Source organism: Ambystoma mexicanum, chromosome 1p (genome assembly GCF_040938575.1).
Source record: "Ambystoma mexicanum isolate Mex_15411 chromosome 1p, UKY_AmexF1_1, whole genome shotgun sequence".
Taxonomy (NCBI): domain Eukaryota; kingdom Metazoa; phylum Chordata; class Amphibia; order Caudata; family Ambystomatidae; genus Ambystoma; species Ambystoma mexicanum.
The window spans coordinates 313,774,685-313,793,925 of NC_090921.1; the positions used below are offsets into that span (position 1 = coordinate 313,774,685).

The window sequence follows — 19,241 nt, forward strand, 5'->3', positions numbered from 1 at the left end:
TTTTTGCTGAAACTTGGACAGAGCCCCTGACCTCAAACATTCTGTCCCGCTACATTTGTACATGGCCAGGGATTTCATTACCTTAACAGATTAAATAAATCACAGTATCTCCCAGCCTTCTTCTGAGCCCCATTAAGGGTGAAGTAAAAACAACAAGTAAAAAGGTATTTATTTCACTTACCTATTCACTTACCTGTTGTATATTTGCGTAAGGATCCTGTCCACTGGGAACTAGAACTCAGGGAGCACAGCATTTCTGAATGCATTAGATCTAAATGACCTTTTCACTCATAAAAAGAAATTCAGACCTTCGAGTTAATGACTGACATGCAACAGGGTGGTCACACCCACAACAAAGGCCCTATAACATTCTCAAACCCTGATATGATATGATAGGTTATTTATAACGAGCTTAATACTGAAAGGTTTATAAGCGCGGACCTGGGGATCGATCCTGTGGTGCTCCGTGTCGTCTTGCTTCCAAGGCGAGCACTTTGCCCCTGAGCTATCCTCCCGAGGCCATCCATAAGCAAGAGCTGGAAGTGTCTTCCTACATCTTTAATGACTGTCCCATAATATCTGCAAACACAAGTTTCAATTTTCCAAATACACGACCGTAGCAATGGCCTTCTAATATCCTCCCACCTTGGTTAACCACATGTAAGAATTTCCTTCCACACCTGCGAAGAAGGCCCTATAGAATCTTCACAAATGTGTGATGCAGATATAATAAATTCCTTCTACGGTGTCACAAAGGTCCTATAAGATCTTCACTCACCTGTAAAGTAGGTCTTATATCCTCCTGCTGTGACGTGCCTGTAATATCCTAGCAAATCTTGAATAAAGGGCCTGCCATTTTGAATTCCTAACACCTGTAGCTGAGGCCATATACTATTCTCCCACATTTATCATAAAAAATAATGTCAGGCTCCTCCCACTTCTGATTGCTCTAATAATAGATGTTTTTATTACCCGACGTAATGGTCGTCGATTAAAGGACTTTCGAATGATAAAGGTCTGGATCTTCAGTAGTTAAGGACTTTCAATATATTTTCATGCTCTACTGAAGGTCGTATAATAATGATATTATTAATAACGTTAATAATAACAACATCCAATGTGTATACCATTCTGCATTTCCACTTCTAAATGCCACAGCATTTGGTTATGGTGTTGCCCAATCTAGTCAATTTGTCATAAATCCTCGGCACTGTAGTCGTTCCGGACTTTATTTTCTTGCACGGGAACAATTCTCTATCTCCCAACAGGATAGCAGCTGGGAAAGATCAAACCATATGGAGACTGTAGCTTTCTATAGTCTAGGCACCTGTAACAAGGTGCATAGAATATCCGCACCCGTAGCAAAGTCTGTACAATAACCTCACACATCTGTAATGCCCTGTAGACCGTATAATATCCTTACGCACTTGTGATAGTCTGGGTGATGGAGCCCCTATGTCATCACACATCTGTTCTGAAGGTCGTATATGACCTCCGACACCTCTAGCAAAGTTCTTATAATATGGTCACATTAGACCACATTTCAGTGGTAAACGCCTTACCATATCTTCCACAACTCCATTGCAAAGGCGATGAATGAGACTCCATTGAGTCGTGTTGTAGAGTCACCAAGTGAGACGCCATTAAATGTGTGAGCATAGTGAGGTAGCAATGAGCAAAGCTGCTTTAAAGTCTGAGGTCAGTAAGGTGGAATGACTGAGACTCCACTTAAGGGTATGAGTCCACATATGCAGAATGAGTGAGGTTCCATTGCAGTGTGTGGGTCTGTAATTGGGACTGCAATGACTTCATTCAACTTGTGAGGCCTGAAGAATGAGTGAGACACTTTGAAGTGTATTATACCATTAATGTTATGTTATCAGTATTTGTAAAGCGCAACGTCCACCCAGAGACATCTTGGTGTTAAACCTAGTAAAAGGGACAGGACAAACATGACCAATTAAAATAGGTCATTTTTTAGAAAGCGTCCACACACAAGGTGGTTCTCAGTGGCTCTAAGGGAAAGAGGTAGTGAGTTCCTAAGCTTGGCGGCAGTCACTGAGAAAGCTCGGCCTCGAGTCCTTGATAGTCTAAAACAGGTGCCTGGAATAAAGAAAGCTTCCTGAGAGCGTATTGCCTGCCCAGAAGTATATGCCCGAAACCTAGATTGCTGGTATTCTGTGCCCTGCCCATGAAAGGCACGATGGACTATGCACAGAGATTTCACTTCAATGCGCTTTGGAATAGGAAGCCCAGTGCAAAGAACAGAGGACAGGGGAAATATGAGACCCAAACGGGGAGCCAGTGGCAGCTCTTGCCGCAGGATTTTGGAGAAGTTGTAGGTGGCGAATTAGATACAGAGGCTGAGCTAGAAAAAGGGAATTACAATAATCAATAGTGCTTAGAACAAGAGAATCAATGATAGGAGCACATAACAGGAGAAGGAAAATATGGAACGAGTCGGACTCCACTGAAGCATCTGTAATCATTGATGTCCAGTGATTGACACTACCTTTATTTGTCCGTTCCATGGCCATCTATGAGGCACAGGTTTATTTATCGTAGGTCATCCATGAACCGCACATGACAGTTGTTTATTCTGAGGCCATTGACAAAGGTAAAGGAAACTGGGTTCCTTGTCGTTTTACCCATATGAGTTATTCAGAAATCATTTTTTTGAACAAAATTAATTTAAAAAATGCATTGATTTTTAAAAAAAACATTTTTTTTGATATTTGAGGGGTTGGGGGGACAAACCGCTTCTCTGTATTAATAACCCTACCACAACCCTCTCCCCACCCCATTTAGCTCCCTTACCCCCTCTTTATTTTGATTTGTTCTTTCGATCTAATTTTTTAATTAAAAATGAAATCGAAACAACTCCTGGGGATGAAACAACGCGATTCCGTGAAACTCAGTCGATGTTCTGAAGCCAATGAAGTGATGTGAGTGACGTAGGTGATGTATCTGAACTTATTTGAACTTATTGTTCCGGGATGAGTGAAAGTTGGAGTGTCAGAGGTAGTCAATGAGGCGTGAGTGGCCCTTAGTTTATGTGACTGCGATCACTGTTATGGCTGCTATGGGTGACTGATACTCAGGTGATGAGTCCAAGGCCCTCTGTGTAATGCCAGTAACACCTGTGTAATACGTCTGAGAGTATTGATGAGTGATACTTGTTAGAAGAGTGCAAAAACGGAGTGAAATTTGAAACTCCTCATGGTTTTTTCTCAACTCACTGACCCTTTCTCCATTTTCTTGGCCAGTAATTATTCAACACTCCGCATTCTCCTGGGAGCTCACTCCTTAACAGAGCCAGAACCTCATAAACAATACTTTCAGATCCAGAAACAGGTTGCCCACCCCAACTACACGACTTCCAACAACCATAATGACATCCTGCTCCTCCAGGTAAGTGTAATACAAGGTGGTCTTGAATAGCGCACTGGCGGCCCTGTTTGTTGTAGTGCTGGAAGCCTGCAAGAAAAGAGCGAGAGTTGGGATTGGCTGTTAGTGGGAACGAATCGGAGGCAGATGCCAATCCTGATGTGTTGATGCATGTAGGCTGGAAGTACCAAGTGCTGACTGCTGGTATGATGCTGAGTGATTGAATGGTACAGTCTGCAGGATCAGAGACTGCATGTGCATCCAGCACCCATGTTCTATATAACAGGATTTGTGTACAATACCTTTGTTTATCACTGTGACTCCTCGCTCTGACACAGCTGAAGAAGGCGCTCTCCCGAGGAAGACAAACTGAGTAATACTGAGGCATCTCCCATGTACCTACAATCCAACACTTAGGATCATATCAGCAGCCAGGACTGGGGTACCTGCAGCCTACATGCATGAACACATCAGGATTTCATTGAACAGCACATGTTGTACCTTGCTTGGCTGACCACATATCCAGAACCCTGACACTCATCCAAAGGAGTGGTAGGTGGTAGGGCCCAGTGCTCCAGATACGCTTTTGAGGTGGGAGTATTTTACTCCCTATTTTTCTACTTCGAGAGTAAATGTGATTTCAAGAGAGTAAAAATGACTTTGTTTCCTTTGCAAGAGAGTAAAATGTATGAGACATCCAGCCGACATGTGCAAACACTGTATGGCAATCATTACCATGCGGCAGCTTTCTGCATTGTGACAGAATACACCTTTCATTATTTCTCTAAGGTCTGGCCATTTGATCTCTCCTGTATATATTTAAATGTTGAAAACACAAAAACCTAGTCAATTGAATAGCAACGCAAACATGAATTGTATTTCGTGTTTTGAGGTTCGATAGCAGAATTTTCTTTCGATGTTTAATGAAAGTTCTCATTTCCTGGGACTAATACCACCTAATGGTATGACAATGTTATGCTACAACAGTGCAGAGAGGCAAGGACTCCATGCTAAATTCTATACCCAATCACATGGTCAAATTGTTATTTATATAGTGCTTTTGGCAAAGCTCTGTACATAGAACATATTTATCACAATTATCACCAAACCGAAGTTGGTACTCCTTTATCAACCTCGAAAGGATGAAAGACTAAGTTGGACTTGCCGGGATTCGAACCAGAAACCTACAGATCTCACACAGATCACAGCAACGAGTCCTCAACCGGCTTAGCTATCTTATTGCCTTACATCTTTCAGAGATCACTAAACTGCGTATCGACTGAGGTATAATAATCACAGTGCCTAGACGTTGGACAAACCATGTATGAAGCGCTACATAAAGTTAAATACCTATCTGGATTATCACAGAGACAGGTTTTGCTGAATTTCTATTTCAATTACAAATGTAACTTTTATTTGTTTTTGAACAGCGCTTGCACTTCCTGCAGAGTCATGTTTTGGATGTTTTAATTGTAGTCTTGAAGATTTCAGAGGCTATAACAGGAGTGATTGGTGTAATGGCATACGCCTACACTTGAGCAAAGACTCTGCTGCCACTGACCATTTATAGTAATGTACCCCATTGACAGCAAGGTTGAATGGATGTAAACTAGAACGTGCATACTCATTTTACACACTGTTTTTATAATTAGAGTGTAAATTAAATTATAAGTTTAAAAATGATCTGCCTCTGCATGATTATGCACACAGCACAGGATCTCTGAAAAACACAATTCTCTATTGCAACTTAGTTTTACATCTTATTAATTATACAATCCTAAAATGATAGGAAAATAAATATGCACAGTGCTTCTGTTTGCTCCATGAGTATATACACACAACACAGCAGAAGCTAAACGGAAGAAACCATTTCTTTTATCAGTGTGTGCAGTTTCTGTTTTTGAAAGGCTTCAGAGAAATACATTCTGTTTCAGAGGCTTTTCTCCATGGCTTGCATTTACATCAATGTAGTTAAAAATACAAAAAAGTGTTCCTGTTTCTGTCACGTAACCTGACCTTTGCATTGCCCTCTGCTCTAAACTTGTGTGTAAATGTACACAGGAAAATAATAATGTTGTCATATTTACAACATTTTCATGCGTAAAAAGGCATGGTACGTACCTTACTAGGAGACCTGAATGTGGGTTTCCAAGCAGTCCTTAGTGCTGGATATAATTAGGTTCTCATCCGGCATCTCGTGGAAGAAATGCCAGAGCATAATACCCATAAATGAGCATCTGGGAGGGGTCACTAGTTGTGACATTTACACCCTTATTTTAAGTTTAGTTAAGTTTATTTATTTGTATAGCGCTCCTGGCCCGGAGGCATCTGGTGCATATCTTCAGTAACAGTGACATAATATACAGTACAGAAAAGTAAGGCAATATACAGAGATGCATACAGTCAGAAGTGGTGATGCATTAAATAGATGCGTAAAAGGAAGGTGTATTACTTTCATGCATCCATTTAAGACTCTGCCCATTTTCAGGCAGCACGGAGACAGTGAGATTAGGTCTCCGCTCTGCATTCCTCCTCTGTCTTGTCATTTAATTCTGGTGTTTAAGATGGATTCCTCACCACAATGAGTTGCTCTTCTTCTGAACTCTTCTAATCTTGTGCATATGCTATTTTCTTTACATTAACTTGGTATTTAATATGCTTTTATAATAATGTAATTGTTTGTTCTGTTACCTTTCCATGTTCTGTTGCATGTTCACCTCCCTCCACATTCTGATTCATGTACGTCATCACACCCTTACACCTTCACCTTTCTGTACTACACAATAAATCAGTCTCGGGAGGATAGCCCAGGGGCAACGTGCTCGCCTTGGAAGCAAGACGACACGAACCACCACAGGTTCTATCCCCGGGTCCGCGCTTAGAAACCTCTGGGTATTAAGTGCGTTATAAATAACCTATCATATCATATCATGCCTTGATAAAGTGTGTTTATTGCGCAACTCATGTGTTGGCACTCTCTTGAGTGGATATGTACTCATGTCTATTCATAGACAAATGCTTATAAAGACATGCAGCATCATTTTTAAATTGCCTGTAGCAGATCACCAGCATTAGCACGTATGTGCTGTGGGATCCCAGGCATGCAATTTTAAACCTTCTCGAGATGGAGCGAAAAAGGAGAGAGTAAAAATGTGCTGAACTCGATTTTATTCTTTCATTCTCCCCTTCCTCTTGTGAAAAAAATAAACGCTGCCTGCAAATACACATTGCATGTAGCGTTTACTATTGGATTCCTATGAAATCCGCCTGGTCTTGACCACGTGAAAAACTGATGCAGATTTGACAGGAATCCAGAGTGCATCCCTTTCCTTCGTGAAACTGTCCTCTGTGTTCCTTTACAGGGTGGGTTGTATTTTGCAGTGTGCTAGAAGTGTCTGTTGTAATAATTATAAAATAGATATTTTTATACAACCTTGACTGGACAGGCACTTTTAATTGTATTATCGCTGTGTTGCAACTAATCAACGATCCACGACCTTGCGGAGATAAGACCTGCGTTCCATCCATGTTACCAAAATTGGACAAGGAGGTTTATAATTGACTTGTGTTCCAATCTGTTCTGATCGCTTCTGGTGTACTAGAGGTGTGGGGCTGATTGATGGTTTAGAAAACGATATTCATCCCTGGACCACTAGTGCCCCGTATGTTGATTCGTCACACCTCCTTTGATCAGTTCCAAAATCTCTCATATTTCACTACGTAGTTAAGTGAACCGTGCCCTGAAGGCCTTTGGAGAATTTTGCGTTATGCAAATTTAAATATTCAACAAAGAACCAATCAATCAGATGCTGGGAGGCTGACCACCAAAAGGGAAGGGTCTGCTATTCGTAAAGAATGCAGAAAAAAAGGTGGGGGTAAGCCCTCCTTAAGAGAGAAGTGAAATGTTTCAGAGGAAGAGTTATAGTGCCCTGCTAGACAACCACACCCTGAGTGAGTGAATAAGCATGCATACAATAACCACTAGACCACTCTGCATGCACTGTTTGGAGGTGGGTGGAGGTTTGAGTCTTCACTTGTTGGCTGGCTCTGTGGCACTGTTTCGACCTCTTATCCCACTGATCCCCTGTATTATTATTACCTCAACAGCTAAATGAGACAGCCACGTTGGGCCCAGCTGTGAACGTGTTCCCCTACGAGCGAGAAGACACTGATGTGCAGCCGGATACCATGTGCCGTGTGGCTGGGTGGGGCATGATTAGTTTGACGGGAAGAAGACCCGACAAGTTAAATGAGGTTCAGGTGCCAGTGATCGCCCGTGAAACTTGCAACCGAAGGGACCAATACGCCAACGAGCTCACCAAGAACATGCTATGCGCTGGAGCCCGGAGGAAGGATTCCTGTGAGGTAAGGTGGCTTCATAGCCGCCCGTTTAAGAGGGGAAATCCCTGGTCAGCACAGTATGGGAGTTATAACCCAATATATAATGTTTACTTACAGCGGGGTCTATACAGTATAGACAATTGTGAGAGATCACGGGAGTTGTATTGCAAAATATCTCGAGTGACACAGGGTGCAAAACCATGGTCTAGCATATAACCGGCTTTCAGTCATTCTGTCCTATTGGGAAATCCCAGATGTACCAATCAACATCCGACCAAGGACTCTCACTGGTCTTAGTCACTGGGTCAGGACATTAATAGAGAAATACAGTTCAGAGTCTCAATAACCCAATAACCTCATAAGCTGCAGCTGTATTTAGAAAGTAAAGTGGCAATGGTGTAATGGTGGACTGCCTCACAGCGTTCCAATCCACTGCGCTATGATTCCCTTCCAGTACCATGGTTTCTGGTTTTGACCTGTCTGCGACCCCCATTCCATTACTCTAAAGGACCTCAGAGTGCCTTGAAAATACTCCCATGCTGTTTCTCTTCTCCATTAGACACTACTATTCCAAAACACAACTAACCCCACTCGCTGAAATGTCTTGGTCCCTGCATTCAACCCCACTCAGGCGTAATTTCTTCCTCACCAAAAAGTATACCTTCCTCATCTCCGAAATATCAAAACGTCACCCCCTTTATCCGCTATAGCAAGCTGACTCGACACCCCTGTGGGACCTAGATTCACCCTGCTGCCCACTTAACAGGTGAAAGCGACTGCAGGCCTGCAAGAGAGGGGTGAATAGGGTAAAGAATTTAAGTGGCTCCCAGAAGAGCCCAGCCTCAGCTCAAGAATAATCCAGCCTCCCACGCCACTGTAGTCATCCCCGAAAGCTCCTATGAGGCACCAAGTACTTCTACGCAGTCAGGGTCCATATCACTGCTCCCAGTGAAGGCACAGTTCAAATGCACACTCACCCACGAGTTCCCAGTTATCCACCCAACTTTCCTGCATATGCATCCCACACGTACGTGGCCATTTGGGGTGTAGGGAGTAAGTCAATGGGAATTTATTCTCTTGTCTCCCGTGCATTATTTTCACCAAGCCCACAATAAGCCAGACTCCCATGTGCCAGAAAGCGCGACCACCCCTGATCAAAGATATACGCACATTATACTATAGGGTGTTGGGGATTTAGCTTGACTGCTCCCCACCCGGTAAATCTTCACTGTTGTCATTCACCGCCTGCCATGGTGGAACCCCTTATATCCGTAACATACAGCTGCAAAGTGTCATCCTTTAGATGAGAATGGAAATAGTAAAAATATTTGTACATAATGTCAACAATGGTTTATAGTGATTTTTTCGAATGGCATATTTTCGAATGCCATTTTCTCGACACAATTTTGCCAAATTATTTTTTTTAATGTTTTTTTTTTATTTTATTTTTGAAATGGGGTTCCCCCCAAACCCCCTTTTTCTTGAACAGTTTTTTAATTTACGAAACAATAAAAACCATAAAATAAAAAATAATACATTTGAAAAAACAAAAATTCAGCAAAATGTTTTCGACAAAATGGTGTTTCGAAAATAAGTTTTCGAAAAAAATACTGGATACCGTCAACAATATTACAGCTGGCAGAATTTTAATTTCCTCATCCCCCATACGTGGTATTCCCAAAATCTGGTGGGGCCCTGGAATCTTTACTGGATTATAACCAGTGGTAATCTGACAAAAAATCCGTTTTAGCTGTTATAAATTCCCTCGGGCCACTTTGACAAAGAATTTGTGTTAAGATGGCCTGAACAGAAATGTAAACGCAATGCTCAGCTTGTGATAAGCTGGTGAGTGCCCAAAAACCATGGTTCAACTACTCAGTTCCTTAGTGTTAATTGTGCATAAGCCTATGTTTTTTTAATATCACATTTTATTGTTTTTAATAATAATGTTACAACATACAAACAACCCCACCCCCCCACAACCCCCTCAACGCCTCAGTCAGGCATACTTGTCGTGCCGCTTTGTACTTGTCTTTGCAACTGTGTGACCAAATGCTATATTACTGAATACTCTCCCAATCACCCTCCCGCTTCTTAGCACTGGTTCTCAGTTCGCAACCTCATGCCACTTTCCCCAGATCTTGGTGGCCTTGGCTGGGCACCCTCGTGCAGTAGATATTCTGTGTTCCTTCGCTGCACAAGTGTCCATTTCGGCAGACCATTGGGCCAGGGTCGGACAGTCCGGGGCTCCCCATTTCTGTGCAATATCTCGCTTTATCAAACCCACTGAGGTAAATAGGAAGATACCCTCCCACTTATTTGAGTAATTTTCATCTGGGACCCCTAATAACAGCTTTGCAGGTTCCAATGCCACTGTGCGACCCAGGAACCTCGTCAGTCTTTGACAGAATTGCGTCCAGAAGGTTTTTATCTGGGGGCATTCCCAGAGCAGATGGAAGAAGGTGCCCTCCTCCACCCGGCATCTCAAACAGTTGGGATCAGAGGCCTGCCTCCAGCCGAACAGGGCAACTCAGGGATAGTAGACCCGGTGCAATATTTTGAGTTGTACCAGTCGGATTTTGGAATCTATGGCGATTTCACGTGGGTGCATAAGTACTTGAGAGACCTACCACTTTGTAAGCTGTTGTATCATGTGTCAGCATTCCTACATTCCATGGAGGCCTGGAATGTGGAACATGCTGACTATCGAACTTGGGTGGGTTCTGGGAGTGAAGGTTGAATGGTCGACAAAGAAGTGTCAAGGAGGCTGGTGCTCATCCCAGGTACTTGTGAGCACAAATAAAGATACTAGACTCACAATTTCTGCATCCAGAGCATTGTTCTTAAACTAATTTAGCAATGAGGGGGTCCTGCGACGAGTGACAAACCCATGCCACAAGCAGATGTGTCATATGGAGATGACTGTAAGTGGAAGCACTTAAGTATCTACATAATTTATGGTGTGCATAGAGGCTGTCTGGACCAAAGTCAGTGATCCCTGTATCCTGCATCGGAGCACAAGGGCGGTAACGTGCAGCTGTAAGAAATGAAGCACGTAGCATGCCGGGAGCAGCCGTTCCAGTGGGAGTGATTGAGGAGGTATTGCTTGTTAGAGTGGACCGGGATGTGATTAGGCCCTGCACGTTGTAGCACAGCGAGATACACGCAAACTCATCATATTGGAAAAAAAGGACCTTACACCATAGAGAAAGGGGCACAGAAGGAAGGCACAGGAAGACAGGTTACCTTAGTAACCAAGTAAACAATCACAAACGGAAGGTACCATGATACAGATTACCAACATACCAAGGAAATCAACACAAATGGATTTCAGAATAAATGAAATCATAACACAAAAGTGGAAATAAAGACGAGAAGGAAAAGCCTCTGAAATAAAAAGAAATCCATTCCATAAGAGTCCAGCCTCCAGAGATTATTTTACCCACAGCTTTTAGAGAACAGCATTCCATTTCATGGTTAGCATGGAAGCAATAATGGAAAAGTTATCTAAAAGCTGTGGTGCATGATAACTTAAGAAAACAGAAAATATCTCTACGGCTTCATTCCCATGTTCCAGAAAGACATTTCGAGTACAATGACCTCCCAACATTATCAACAGCAGAAGCAGAAGACACGCATGAACACAAACACGTGATTAGACAACTTGACATATATTATGCCCAAGAAACGAACATAGCAATCAACAGGTTCAAGGGAACAGTGACTAAGGCACTGCTGGCAGGACACGTTAATCCGGGGATATACAGGAGTTCAATCACAGTAAGGGGCTCTAAGTTTCTAGTCACAGGTTCTCATGATTGGACAGATACCCCAGAGAGAACTCTTTGTTAAATCTGTGAACAGGAAGTTTCTTTCCAGGCAGATAAATGTTTCTTTAGAATTGTAATGAGACTTCAAAAGTAAAAGAAAATATTCCCAATTTCAATTATCTTTTTAGTTTTCACAAAACTTTGCAAAAGCCTAGAATTTGCAGATAAATTACCAAATGTTCATATTACAAATTCATGTAACACCCTCCTCAACAGGTATTAGAAGTTCCTCAGCCTAATTCATTACACTCGCATTTCCATTAATTTAAGCCACAATTAAAGCATCCTCACCAAATTACATAATACATTGTAATTTCCGGATCACAGTTAAAACAATCCAGCTTCTTGTATTTTAGTTTTAAATAATCTATAGTTTTGTTAAAATATTTCATAAACTGAGCTTTAAACAAAATAAAATCTGACTGACAAATTTGCCAAACATTCACTTCACAATGCATACTCTTTGACCTCTCCCAAACCCTTTACCTAGTCCTAGACGGTAACATTTTGAAGTTACACAAAGGCAAGCCTTGGATGACTCACAATGTATTGATGGGAATAATAGCTGCAGCAAATACTGGTGCCAGAGGTTCACTTAATCAAATCTAATATATGTACTAATACATTTTCTTTGCATTTCCTCCTGATCTTTTGTCCTATATAGTTGATTCAATCAACTAAACACGTTTGTGTACATAAGGTTGCTTTTAGCACTATTCCTTGATTACTTAAAATGAGACGAACATTAATTTAATTTAGCAAACAACCATGTATTTTATTGATGTTGCCCAATTGTCTACATACATAAATGCATTACATCTTTGAGTTTGCAAATCTATTTTTTATAAGTCAAAAGAGAACCTCGACTCATGTTTCACCCCGCCATGGCAGCTTCTTCAAGAGGATTCCAAAAGAACATTTATCTCCAATGTTTACAAGAAAGTGGCTCTCACTTCCTCAGTGTTTCAAGATACCAGTGTACCTGTTCACAGATGCACTAATTTGGAAACTCATCAATGCAATATAGTATGTATGTAAACAGTTAGGCAACACCAATCAAACACATGGTTGAATTCTAAATCAAATGGTCGTTGCTTATTTGAACTAATGAAGGAATATGCGTAGAAAACAGAGGATTTCCCAGCAGAGGAGTTACAAGTATATAAGCTGTAAAACATGCCCCTCACTTCTACTAAACCTATGACCATCAATCCCACTCTCACATCTAATCACCTAGCTGAATAGTTTGCTGCAAAAATGTCCATCATTAGAGACTACCTAACACTCCCTCCTCCTACATTCTAAACTCTGCCTACTCTACCAGCATCCGTTGCCTCTATCTCCCACTTTTGTCACACTAATACTGACAAACTCCTATCTCTACTGATGAAGGCTAACCCCTCGTTTGTCTGATGTTTTGTATGCATTTTACTGTGGATATTTTGGTACATGGTTATTTATGTCTATTATGTCAAATCAAAACTGAATGCATGTTGGTTTTCTTGCTTTTCTGACCTAGCCTACCTTCCAATCAACCACTCGAAGTCAAATATATATAATGGATTAAAAATATTTGTATGGTTCCGCGTGACATAACCACCTTTTGCATTCTAACCCTTCATTTGCAACATCAGACCCTTTGCTCCTCATCTACTCACACCTATTGCCCCGTTAGTAGCCTCTCACTGTACTTTTCAACTTATCCTTCGACTTGTTTCAAGAAGGCCACTCTCATCCCTCCCCTGAAAAAGCAAGGGCTGACCTGAACCTGCCAGCGAACATTGTGTATATCTCCTACTGAAGTAATGTAAAGTGCTGTAAAGGGTTTAATTCAACCATCTTAGCAATTTCCTAGACATCCACAAACTTTGAGACCCCCTACACGCAGGTATCCACTCCTGTCACTCCACGGAACTACTCTCATGAATGTCTCCAACTCATGGCCTCTGCTAAGCATTCCAACCTATCCTCTATCCTAATTCTCCTTGGCCTGTCTGCTGCCTTTGACACTGTTGAACATTCTTCACACTCTATCTTTTTTTGGGTTCACAATCGAGCCCTTGCCTGGATTGAATCCTACCTAGCACCTCGCCAATTCTCTGTCTCCTGGAACAATGCCTCTCAACTCACTCCTCTAACTGTCGGTGTTCCACAAGGCTCAACATTGGGCCCTCTCCTCTTTACACTCTACACCTCTGCTCTTGGGGCATACATCTCCTCATTTGGGTTCTCTCACCAACTATTCATGGACAACACCCAAATCTTCTCTTCTTTTCTAGAGCTCTCCTCTAATCTCTCCATCAAAATTTCAAACTGTCTCCTTGCCATTAATTCTTGCATGGCTTCACACACTCAGATGTAAAACTCTTCTAAAACAGCGGTGCTCTTCTTCCCTGCCAAATACTCTCTTCATCTCCTCCCACCCCTATCCAGTCCCCATCTCACCTTCTCCTCTTCAGCTATAATCCTCACCGTCATCTATGACTCTTCTCACACATTCTCTACTTTCATCTCCCAATCTGCAGTGGTGGATTGCCTCAACCACCTAAATATTATGAAAATCAGGCACTCCTTCGTTTTAACACCGCCAAGCATCTCTTAACCACCCTTGTCTTCTCTGAATGGTATTACTGTTCCAGCAACCTCTTTGGTCTCCCCAACTATGCTTTATGTCTTCTTGACAAGATCATTAACTTTGCTACCAGGACTCTCTTTGATCTCCCTCACTTCACACTTGCTTCCCCTTACCGTAACCAGGCTGGATGGCTGATGATGAACAACAGGGCAGGTTTAAATTTCATCTCCTGGTTCACAAATCTATCCATGGTTAAGCACCACCGTATCTATACTCCTCTATACAACTCTACAAGCCTTCTCGTAATCTCTGATCAGCCTCCTTGACTACCCTTGTGGCACCTCGCTCTCCCTGTGCTTCCGCTCATTCTCTATTATTGCTCCGCCTGAATGGATTTCTCTTCCCACGGACATCTGAGAAACAGTTCACGCCGGTTTGTTCAAAGCCAAATTGAAAGCCTACCTCCTTGACTCCACATTATCCTATTAACCTACCTCTCATCTGCCTTTGCACTAACATTTTTCCTTCACCTCTAACCTACTTCTGACCCTCTCTTTCTCTGCCTCCACTCCACTCTAACACTTCTTCCATCATGGTCATATCCCTAGCCGTGCCACCTACCTGCTTTTAAACATGTCTATTGTTGATTGTCCTTAATCTATGTACGTCCACCCAGGTATTGTCCTGGTTGACTCTCCCATTTACCCCCCACCACAGGCTGGTCAGGATGTCACTCATCCCATTGTAGGTAGCTCACTGTTTCCCATCAAGTGTGACATCTTATCTATTGTACTTTCTTTTGCAATCAAAAGATCGTTGTTCCTCCCTGCATATGAATAGATTTTTTTTTAAATGTCAGTTATTGTCACTTGAACCAGGAATTTAGAATCAGTGAACAATCGAGTCCCTATTATGCATATCTTTAAGCAACGTTCACATTTATATTCACAAGATTTGCAAAGTTTGAGTGCAACTTTCTTTCCGCACGCAGACCAAGGATTCATGTATAATGTAAATTCATATACTTTTCTAAAATGATCTGGCATTTTTCTCCTCACAAGCTGCTACTGACAGAGAAGCTCACTACTACATATGCACAGATATGTGACAAATATCAAAAAGCACATGGTGGTCAGTTTGAAAGTAAATCCTAACCACAATTTGCTTCTTAAAGAATAATTGAAGGCGATTGTGAGAAGACTTGAAACAAAATGTTATTTTATCTTCTTGCATATTCAATGGAGTTTTAATTTTCCCAGCCCCACAGTTGTGAAGCATTAGGGGTACCTTCTGCCTTTTTATTAAATAAAAAAACGTAAGGTTGCAAAGTTATTTCACTGTCTATCATATCAAGAGTACTTAACAATGCGATGGTGGCCAGGAGTTCGATATCATTTTGTACACATGTGACAATCTTCCTGTGGTTGGAATTATATCATATGTCAAGTATGTGTAGACATTCAGCTCCTCCAATGTGGTACCAATTGCACATTTGCAAAAGCCAAAAACCATGACTATAGTTTTATATGAATTACTAGATGGTTCTTGTTCCTCTAATTTGACATCAATTACAGTTGTGATTGGAGACCCTTGGGAATTAGATAAAGCAGAACTAGCTCATCAGCATACCGGGAGGGCTTTCAATGATTTAAACCACTTGTGAAGTGTGGTGGGCACCAATGAAATAACAAATGAAACATGAGAGGAGCGAGCGCACACCCCGATTTAAAAACATTGTACTACTGAATCTCTAGAGTGAGCGTCCTCTGCCCATTCTTAAGGTGAGCCCAGTAGCCATATGAAGCAGTTCAGGGCATATGATTAGTGCCATAGAAACCAATCCTGAGTATTTATTTCCATAATAAATCTCAGGAAAGGATGAAAGGAGTTGCTTCCGACAATGAAACAATCTTGTAGTGTACCATTATGAAAGTTGCTTAGTTTCCAAAATATTCCAATGAAAGAAACTGGTCTTGAACATGGTAGAGGTCTAGTGCCTGTCAAAAAGGTGATACATAATTGTTCTAAACACGCCTGAGGATATAACCATAAGTTACTTCAGCACATAGTTTGGAGAATTGTCCCAGTCCGACCGGTCTTACGGAGGCAATGGCTTATTGGTTGATTTCCCAATTTCTATGTAGACCAGATTCCCTTCTATAAGAGAGAAAGGTGGAGACTGGTTGATACTGCACAGGTTGTTGACATCCGTCCTTATGCCTGGGAGCAAGGATATTCCTGGAAGCTTTATCAGACTGGGGTGATTGAATTGAACAGTGCAGGGGGGGGGGGGAGGGGCGAACAGGGATACACCCAGAGGTGGGATGATTTATATTTAGCAAAATTGTACATCTCTTTTTTCGGCAGGTGTTTCTATATGACCATTCAGAATTGATAACGCCCCATTCCTTAGAGTATTTATCTGCAATGCGATATACGAATCAACAGACATTTGGAATTCCATTTGACAGGTTGGAATTCAACCTACAAATAACTAAAGACATTCAGGTGTTTGAAGGGATCTGAATAGAGAAGCTTTCGAGATGTTTACATTTGGGATGTGCCGAATGCTAGGCAACACTGCAGGCCATATGTCTAGGCATGCCAGTTGTATGTTGCACTACATGTCTGGCTGACAGCTTTGTTCAACTTCTCCTACACTTTCAAATGCCTGGTGTTCCGTTCACAACTCAACTCCGTGGCCTTTGGTGTTAACATCTTCCCATTTTTTTCTTCCTCAGGGAGACTCTGGCGGACCACTGATTTGTGGGGAAAAGGCAGTGGGGATTGTCTCTTATGGAAATCGAAAGTGTGGAAATTCAAAGAAGCCAGGCATATACACCAGGATCTCGGCGTACACCTCCTGGATTGATGCAGTCCTAGAGGAATCCAAAAAAGAGGAGGAGAGTGCTCTTGTCGCAGCCGAGAGCCCTGCTAAAGAAGCACCTGGGTCAGTCTAGTTGCAGTGTCCCACTCGGCAGATCATACCATGTCCAGGACCCGACCATCTTGCAGTGTCCCACTCGGCAGATCATACCATGTCCAGGACCCGACCATCTTGCAGTGTCCCACTCGGAAGATCATACCATGTCCAGGACCCGACCATTCACATCCTCCAAAGCTACCTTCCGATGGCCCCAGCTACGCAACGCAACCTCTTCTTTGCACACTATGAACCATTCTCAACCTTGCCTGGTTCCCTCTCAAACCCCTGTCAGTAATATTTGTATTTGTGTTATGTCCACATTCATAGCATGTGCATGTGGCGTGCTGTACAACACACATGGTTATACGATACTTCCTTTCTGTTCATTTGCACATTTACTCATGCTTTCCACTTTTATTTTAATAATAAACTTTTGCAGCATTTCTTCAGTCTCCTTTTCTAAGAGAGAAGCATGTGGCAGATCACTGCAAGGAGAAAGGGGCAACATTGAGAGAAAAGTGAAGAGGGACAAGTGTACATACACGTTAGTGCCTAATATTACTTTCTGTGTGAATTAAGCATGTATTTAACTCATTAAGGCAAAGGTAATCCACCATCCTGCCCTCAACTCCCTCCGCCTTTCCGCCCTGTCATGCTCTCCTTCTCGATCACATTCAGGGAGACGATGAATTATACTTCAAAGTTTTATCCAAAGTGTTACTTAGGACAATGTATTTAACACACATGAACACTTTTTGGAATCCACTTTTTTCAGTGCGGAGGCTGATTCTTATTCTGGTACCAATTAATGGGTGACCTCAAAGAGCAGTTTTCACAGAAGATTCCTCATAATATATTGGGATTTCTGTCCTTAGGCGTGGGGTGTTTTAGACTGCTTATTTTAGGAGTCAACGGTTTTGTTTCAAAAGAACTTGGGGCCACATTTCAAAGAGGAGCTATTTCTGATTTGATTGACCTTCATAAGAAGTGTGTGGTCCCCGAGTTATGGGTGACTCGGTGATTTTTCGAAGAAATAAACAGAGTTCGTAGAAAATTAAAAACAAGGAACTTCATCCATAGAGCAATGTTATATGGTCCAGTTCACGGGGTATCCCTGGTTGGTTTCTGGGATAGCCCTGGTTAAAAGGTGGTCGACAGGTTTTGATAATTACTATTTCTCATCTTCTTCAGGACCGTGATTCTTTAACTTGTCTCAAAATAGATCAAGGTTTTAGGAGGAGGACTGGGGTTAACATCCCATCTGCCTTATGGGAAACTCTGACAGATGCAAAACGGTTGGCCGAGTGGCTTACTGTGCAGCTTTTGAATGCATCTCATAGGTTCGTGTGACTTCAGGCTGCTTGTGTCTAGCCATGAGGTGCCGTAGTTTGTACTTTGTTTTTTGTTTTAGCCAAAGTACAAAAAGTACAAAAAGTAACAAAAAACAAAGTACAAACTACGGCACCTCATGGCTTGACACAAGCAGCCTGAAGTCACACGAACTTATGAGACGCATTGCAAAAGCTGCACATTATGCCACTCGGCCAACCGTTTTGCATCTGCCAGAGTTTCCCATAAGGCAGATGGGATGTTGACCCCAGTGCTCCTCCTAAAACCTTGATCTCTTTTGAGACAAGTTAAAGAATCACGGTCCTGAAGAAGATGAGAAATAGTAATCATCGAAACCGGTAGACTACCTTTTAACCAGGGATATCCCAGAAACCAACCAGGGATACCCCGCGAACTAGACCATATAATATTGCTCTATGGATGAAGTTCCTTGTTTTTAATTTTCTTTCGAACACTCTGTTAATTTCTTGGAAAAATCAACAAGTGACCCATAACTCGGGACCACACACTTCTTCTAAAGGTCAATAAAATCAGAAATAGATCCTCTCTGAAATGTGGCCCCAAGTTCTTTTGAAACAAAACCGCTAACTCCTAAAATGAGCAGTCTAACACACCCCACGCCTAAGGACCGAAATCCCCATATATTATGAGGAATCTTCTGTGAAAACTGCTCTTTGAGGTCACCCATTAATTGGTACCAGAATAAGAATCAGCCTCTGCACTGAAAAAAGTGGATTCCAAAAAATGCTCTCCTCCTCCACACAACCGTGGGGTCCTTTTTCACACTAACCTCAACATACACACTTGTTAACTACTATAGCTACTGAATACT

General features: G+C 42.0%; 1 protein-coding gene across 1 annotated transcript in view; it reads left to right on the top strand.

Annotated features, from left to right (window-relative positions):
• The window catches only part of LOC138569567 (complement factor D-like), a 73,732-nt gene extending 56,229 nt beyond the window's left edge, over positions 1–17,503 (top strand). The window contains exons 3-5 of the mRNA XM_069647649.1: positions 3,267–3,411; positions 7,495–7,752; positions 16,875–17,503. Coding sequence (XP_069503750.1) covers positions 3,267–3,411; positions 7,495–7,752; positions 16,875–17,093 — 622 coding nt within the window. The 3' untranslated portion in view covers positions 17,094–17,503. The remainder of the gene's footprint in view (positions 1–3,266; positions 3,412–7,494; positions 7,753–16,874) is intronic.
• Positions 17,504–19,241: the final 1,738 nt, after the last annotated feature.